The sequence below is a fragment of the Nannospalax galili genome, unplaced genomic scaffold (assembly GCF_000622305.1).
Source record: "Nannospalax galili isolate Female #2095 unplaced genomic scaffold, S.galili_v1.0 scaffold566, whole genome shotgun sequence".
Taxonomy (NCBI): Eukaryota; Metazoa; Chordata; class Mammalia; order Rodentia; family Spalacidae; genus Nannospalax; species Nannospalax galili.
This window is the reverse complement of record NW_008355811.1, coordinates 1,425,130-1,431,431: the sequence shown is the minus strand read 5'-3', so window position 1 is coordinate 1,431,431 and position 6,302 is coordinate 1,425,130. Positions and strand designations below refer to the sequence as shown.

General features: G+C 46.8%; 1 protein-coding gene across 4 annotated transcripts in view; it reads left to right on the top strand.

Annotated features, from left to right (window-relative positions):
- The window catches only part of Adgrd1 (adhesion G protein-coupled receptor D1), a 120,383-nt gene that overhangs the window by 26,711 nt on the left and 87,370 nt on the right, over positions 1-6,302 (top strand). For all 4 annotated transcript variants that reach the window (XM_029556466.1, XM_017803375.2, XM_017803376.2 and 1 more), the window contains one exon: positions 4,314-4,493. In XM_029556466.1, the coding sequence (XP_029412326.1) occupies positions 4,314-4,493 (180 nt within the window). The remainder of the gene's footprint in view (positions 1-4,313; positions 4,494-6,302) is intronic.

Below are 6,302 nucleotides of genomic sequence, written 5' to 3'. Positions count from 1 at the left end.
GAAGGTGTATGTTGTGAGAGGCATGAAACTTTAAAGTATTTAAGTAAAGATAAAAAAAAAAAAAAAAATTTTTATTTTTAAAAAAAAAAAAAAAAAAAATCAGCCACATTCCCCCATATGGTAACTGGATCATATGGTAGTTCTACTTTTAGCTTTTTGAGAAACCCTGTGTAACAGTTTTAAGGTCAAAATCTTGGTGGGGTTTACAAACCCACACTTTCAGTTGGTTCCCAGTTCAAATAGCCGTTGAAAATACCAGACTGCCTGCCTTCCTCCTCCGCCTTCTTCTCTTCCCCCTTTCTCCCTTTCTCACCTCCCTCCCTCCCTCCCTCCCTTTCATTCCTTCTTAGACAGGGATTACAGGTCTATACCACCACACCTGGTTTTATCCAGTATTAGGGATCCAGCTCAGGGCTTCATGCATGCTAGGCAAGCACTCTTTATCAATTGAGCCACATACTCAGCCTGGACCACCAGCCTTAGGGAGCTGTCTGTGTTCCTTCAACCTGTGGAGCATTCATAGAGCACCCAGGTGGGAAGCTGAGAGTTGGAAGGGACTGCCTGGAGAGTTGGACATGTACCTGCATGTACCATGCTCCATGCTCCCTTTGTGGGGCAAGCTCTTCCACTTCGGGTGCTTCTGCCCCTGTCTGTGTGGCACCTCTTCCCTAGGGCTTGGTAGTTGATGGTAGCCTGTTTTCACATCTCTTTTCTTGTCTCTGGCTCTGTAGGGACTCTGTCTGGGCAGATGCTGGCTCTCTGAGGCCTGTGCAATGCTCAGCCGAGGCAGGCATTTGCAGTGTGTCAACCAGGCGGGCCCAGCTGGCCTGGCTGCCTGGCCGATGCAGCTGTCTATCCCAGCACATCCCAACAAGGGGCTGTGGATGGATTAGGATTCACTGATCCTAACAAGGACAAAATATGGAATCAATTTGTCATGTCGTGTTTATTTCTTCTCCCTTCAGACTTCCTCCTCTGTACTGATGCTCTGAGTTTTTGACATGTGCTCTTGTGGACACAATGTGAATCTTTCCAGAGTGTGGAGACACAGACTGATATTTCAATGAGCTCTTCCTCAGACAGCAGTAGTTGCTTTGCAGGTTGACTGAGCTAAAAGGAGTGGCTTTGCTGGCAGGGTATGCAGCCTGCTTTCTCCTTGTCCAGGTCCAACACACACTGAATTTTTAATTTTTATTCCTATTACCTAATACCATGTTGAATTTTTAATTTTTATTTTTCTTCCTGGGCAGAGACACATTTGGCTGAGGCAACATCGTTTTGAGTTGAGTGAAAGGAATTTTTTGGGGGGGAAATGACTTCTGTGAATCCTGCTGGGAATACGTTTCATAACAAATATTTCATAATGTTTCATGTTCATTTCCCTGTGAAATTGGTTGAGGTGGGCAGGGGCCCAGAGTTGATGTGCCTCTGTGCCACTCAAACATGGGATGCAGAACAGGAGGGTGAGGCCTGCACCCCTCCTCCACAGCCAGGGTGGCCTGGATCAGCCCCACCCGGAGCTTCTCACAGTCATCCTGTCCTCATGGCCATGGATCACTTGGCATCAGTTTGTTTTTGAAGCACAAGGGTGCCCTTCACACCTGGATTGTACTCTGAGCTTCCCAGAGGCCCAGAGAGGTCTGGGTCCCTTCTAGTATTTGAAGGTTTTGTTTTACAGTCCTGGGTGTTAAATCTGGGGCCTTGTGAATGCCAGGTAAGTGATGTACTGCTGAACTACATTGTTGATTTTGTGTGTGTGTGAGGCAGGATCTCAAGTTGTCAAAGCTGGCCTTGGACTCACTCTGTAGTTCAGGGAGGCTTTAAGTGTGTGATCCCCGTGGCCTCAGACTCCTGAGTAGTTGCAATCACAGGATTACCCACAAGGCCTGGCTGGTTTTCTTTTTTCCCTTTTTTTGTGGTGTGTGCATGTGTGTGGAGGCCCCAGGTTGATGCTGGCAGTCATCCTCACTACTCTTTCATTTTATTCATTGAGACGGGGTCTCTCAATCAAACCCAGTCCTCACCAATATGGCTAGCCTCCCTAGTCAATTTGCTTTGGGGATCCCCCGTCTCTGCCTTCTGAGGCTGGAATTATAAGTTGGCTGCCATGCCCAGGCACTTATGTGGGTTCTGGGAATCCAAACTACAGAACTCAGCTTATGTGACAAGTACTTTTAACTGCTGAGCCATCTCATCAGTCTTGGTTTTCATTTTTAATCCACACAGGGCAATCACACATTCTTATGGGTATAGAGTGTCGTCAATACATGTATGCAGTGAGGACTGACCAGAGCATGGTAATTCAAGCGATTTGTCATCCCAAACATTTGTCATTCATTTGTTATTTATTCATATTAGGAATTTTCAAAGTACTGAGGTTTCTCTTGAATAGAAAAATAAAATGGAGAAATTCCAAGTCAGGGCTCGGAAACTTGTGCCACATTCCCCATGCTTATGTTAGTCACATGGGACTTTTGACACCAGGAAGCCTAGGCAGCATGATGGTTACAAGACCTTCAAAGGACTTCTGCCAAACATGCCAATCCATAAGGCCTTACAGCAAAGATGGCTGGCAACAAGTATCCAATTTACCCACCAGGGACAGGTATCTTTTAAACCGGTGCCCATGGCCTCATTTGAAGATAACAGCTAATGTGAATTTGGTGCTATTTATGTAAATAGATCAAGACAAATGTTCCCACACCTGTCTCCCTCTTCTTCCCCATGGTGGCCTGTTCTTGGGTCAGGAGGGAGGAGCCAGGCGGTTAATTTATTTCTGTCTTCCACACACAAGAGTCCAGCAGGTAGTTACTTAGTGCACATGCACACACACAGACACACAGTATACTTACACATGAGGTAACAGAGGTGGGCCCAGGTTAATGGAGGCAGGGAAGCAATGGAAGTGGCATCATTCACAGTGTAACCCACCTGGGCCTTTGACTAGGTCCTGAGCAGAAGGTGAGCCTAGACCTGCCAGCACTCATGCCAGACACTCTTAGCATTCAGAGCCTGGCTGTTCTCTCTGCATCTGGGGATGAAGGGTCATGTCCATTATGACCCAACTCATTCACAATGTTTGTAGCAGAGGCCCCATAGTCCATGTGGAATACTACCCTCACCCCAGCATGGGGTCTGGCATTCAAACCCACTGTTCTACTTTCATTTCTGTTGCTGTGATAACATGCTCTGACTAAAAGCAACTTGGGGGAGAAAGGTGGGGTTTTGACTGATAATTCAGATTACAGTCCATCATAGAGGAAAATCAAGAAAGTAGGAACTTAAAACCACAGTCACATCACATCACATCTGCAGTCAAGAGCAGAGAGAACGCATGTACGCGTGCTTAGGACTCAGCTCTCTTCCTCTACTCTTATACAGTCCAGGACCCAACCCGGGGAATGATGCCAATCATTGTGGGCTGGGTCTTCCCACATCAATTAAGACAATCAGGACAGTCCCCCATAGACATGGCCACAGGCCAACCTTGTCTAGACAATCCCTCACTGATTCTAGGTTGTGTCACATTGATAATTAAAACTAATTATCACACTTAATAAAGCTCCGCAGTTAAGTGTCTGCAAAGCCTGGTAGCTGCCGGCATCTCTGCCTACCTCGAACCTTCATCCGTGGGCAGAGGGCAACAAAGACATCCTAGACCTTGAAAGCGAGCTCCCCTATTTATGAGAACATCCCCCTCGGAATGTACCCTAAACACATGCAATTTGAGATGTGTCAAAAAAATTTAGCTTCAAGTTCTGTTTGGAATATTCCTTCAGAATTTTGAAGAAAACCATATGACTCAGCAACAGGAGGTTGTTTGAAACAAAACAAAACAAAACCGTGGGCCCTGTTTAGAATGTGATGCTGGGCAGACATAAAAAACGACAGTGTAAAAGTGTATTTACGGATGTGGAAGGAAGTTCGCAAGGCAGTAAATCTTTAAAAAGATGTTGTGTATAACCAGTGTGCATGAAATGATTCCTTTTTCTGTAAAATCATTCACAGGGCAATTTTGTCAGGATCTGGGTGAGTAGGCAGAATGGAGACTGGCAAAGAGGTTCACATTTGTACATCCAGGGTCAGCCAGCTTGGGTCTGCATTCAACCTCAAACAGTCACTAAACTAATTGCCTAGGGGGACCTGGCCTAAGTTTCTTCTGTGTTCTGGGAATGGTAGCAGAATCTTGCACTATTTAAAAGCATATGGCTCAGATCCAGCTCTTAGCAAAGTGTCTGGCCCTCTATGGATATTGCCGTGGGCATTTCCTGTATGTTCTGCACCAGCTGACCTCTGTGTGTTTCTCTCCTCAGGGGTCACATTTTCATTTTTCTGGAAGACACAAGGAGAACAGTCCCGACCAGCTCCTTATGCTTATGGGGGACAGGTCATCTCTGATGGCTTCAAAGTCTGTTCTAGTGGTGGCAAGGGCTCTGTGGAACTGTATACTCGAGACAACTCCATGACATGGGAGGCCACCTTCAGCCCGCCAGGTAAGCATGGTGCTGCGTGGCACAAGACCTCTTTCTGCCAATTACTGGGGAAGGCACCAGGGGGGCAAGAAGGTGCCTGTCACAAGGTGACCTTATGTCAAGGTCAGAGCCAGGATGCAGCCCTGACCATGAACTTACTGTACAACTGCTGCAGTCACACAGCTGTGTGAGGCTGGCTGTAGTGATGGTAACATTGCAGGTGCCTGCCCATTGACTGGGATGGAGTGGAAGCTTTATGCAGAAGACAGACCATACTTAAATTCCTTGTCCTCTTTTTTCAGTGCTGTAGCCTTGAAGCTGTTCACAGTACAGTGAGAACCACTCTGGGGAAGGAATGCTGCTGAGGAGGGAGCAGGTAGTGAGGCAGGAGCAGAGGTTGGGGTACTGTGTGGTATTGATCAAGGAAGGGCCTTTGGGATCAGTGGGAGGGGGCTGGGGTGCTGAGGGGCTGAGTTTCAGAGTACATGGAGGATCTGCCTCCTGAGTGTTGGGATTAAAGGTGTGCTCCATCACCCAGCACAGGTTCATTTGTAATGTGCGGAGGGTAACAGTGTGATTTACTAGGAAGACAGAGTTAATAGACCCAAGGAACCCACAACAATGGACTGCAGAATCTGGGAGTCTGCCTTGCTCTGTGGGTGCTAAGTATACTTAAGCTGAACTCATACTCTGCCTTTGTAAGGTGGGAAAATGCAATGAAAGTAGATTTTCAATTTCAGGATCATTTCCAAGCCTCTAGGCCAGAAACACTCACCTTCCTGCTCCATAAGGCTGGGTCTGAACCTCAGTGAGGTCTGTTTACACTCAAAGTTTCCTAGGTAATGGCTCATCCCCATGAGCCTTAGGTTTGTGGCACAGGGTAAGGCACCTAGCCGGTTCTTTGAAATAGAACACATGTTAGGATAAGTGTTAGAATAAGCTTTGCTTCTTTTCCACCAGGGACTCAGGGAGACATAAACATCCCCTGCAGGGAAATCTGGTCTTCATTTGTTCACGGGAGGGATTTGTCATTCTCACTTTCAAAGTCAGGACAATCATGCTTGGACCAGCTTAGGATCCAAGTGTTCTCCAGAGTCAAAATTATTAAAATGTTACACAATCTCCAGCAGGAAGCCCTGCTGGGTGGACCATGATGACCTGTGGGCAGGGGCGCCCTATGTCCTTTAGAAGGGCTGCCCTGTTTCTTCAGCACCAAGTCCAGGAAGATGTCTTACACAAACATTTGCAAAACAGACAGGCTCTTTGTGGGCCAGTCTTCTCATTGATGAGCAGGGTCCTTGGGCTGGGGAGAAAAGGAACCCAAAGGCTCTCTATGAAGCTTCTTGACAGAGCCAGGAGGCTGGTCACAACTCACTATGTCACCCCATGTTGGTTAATATCATACATACTGCATCAGGTCAGATGGTTTGGTGGCCCTACCCTGTGATTATTTAGATATTCAAAGACATTCAGAGTGAATTATGACAACCAGTTGTGATTTCACTTCCAACTTCTTTCGGAAACAATCTCTTAGTGGCAGGAGGGGTGAGTGAGGATGCCTCCCAGTAGGTTGAAGTGAGTAGGGGCCGCCTCCACTGACATGTGCTCCACCTTAGGGATGTCAGGGTCCACTCCTTGTATCATCTATTCTGTGGGTTGGTGAGGAGTCTGCTCCGAGCTTTCGCCCATCTTCAAGTGGGGTGTTTATTTTCTTACTGTGAGTTTTGAGAGCTCTCTGCACATTTTGTATAAAGGTGCTCATAGCCATCTCTTTGCAGATGTTTTCCCCCAGCCTGTGGCTGGCCTTCTTTTTAACAGGTTCCTATTTAT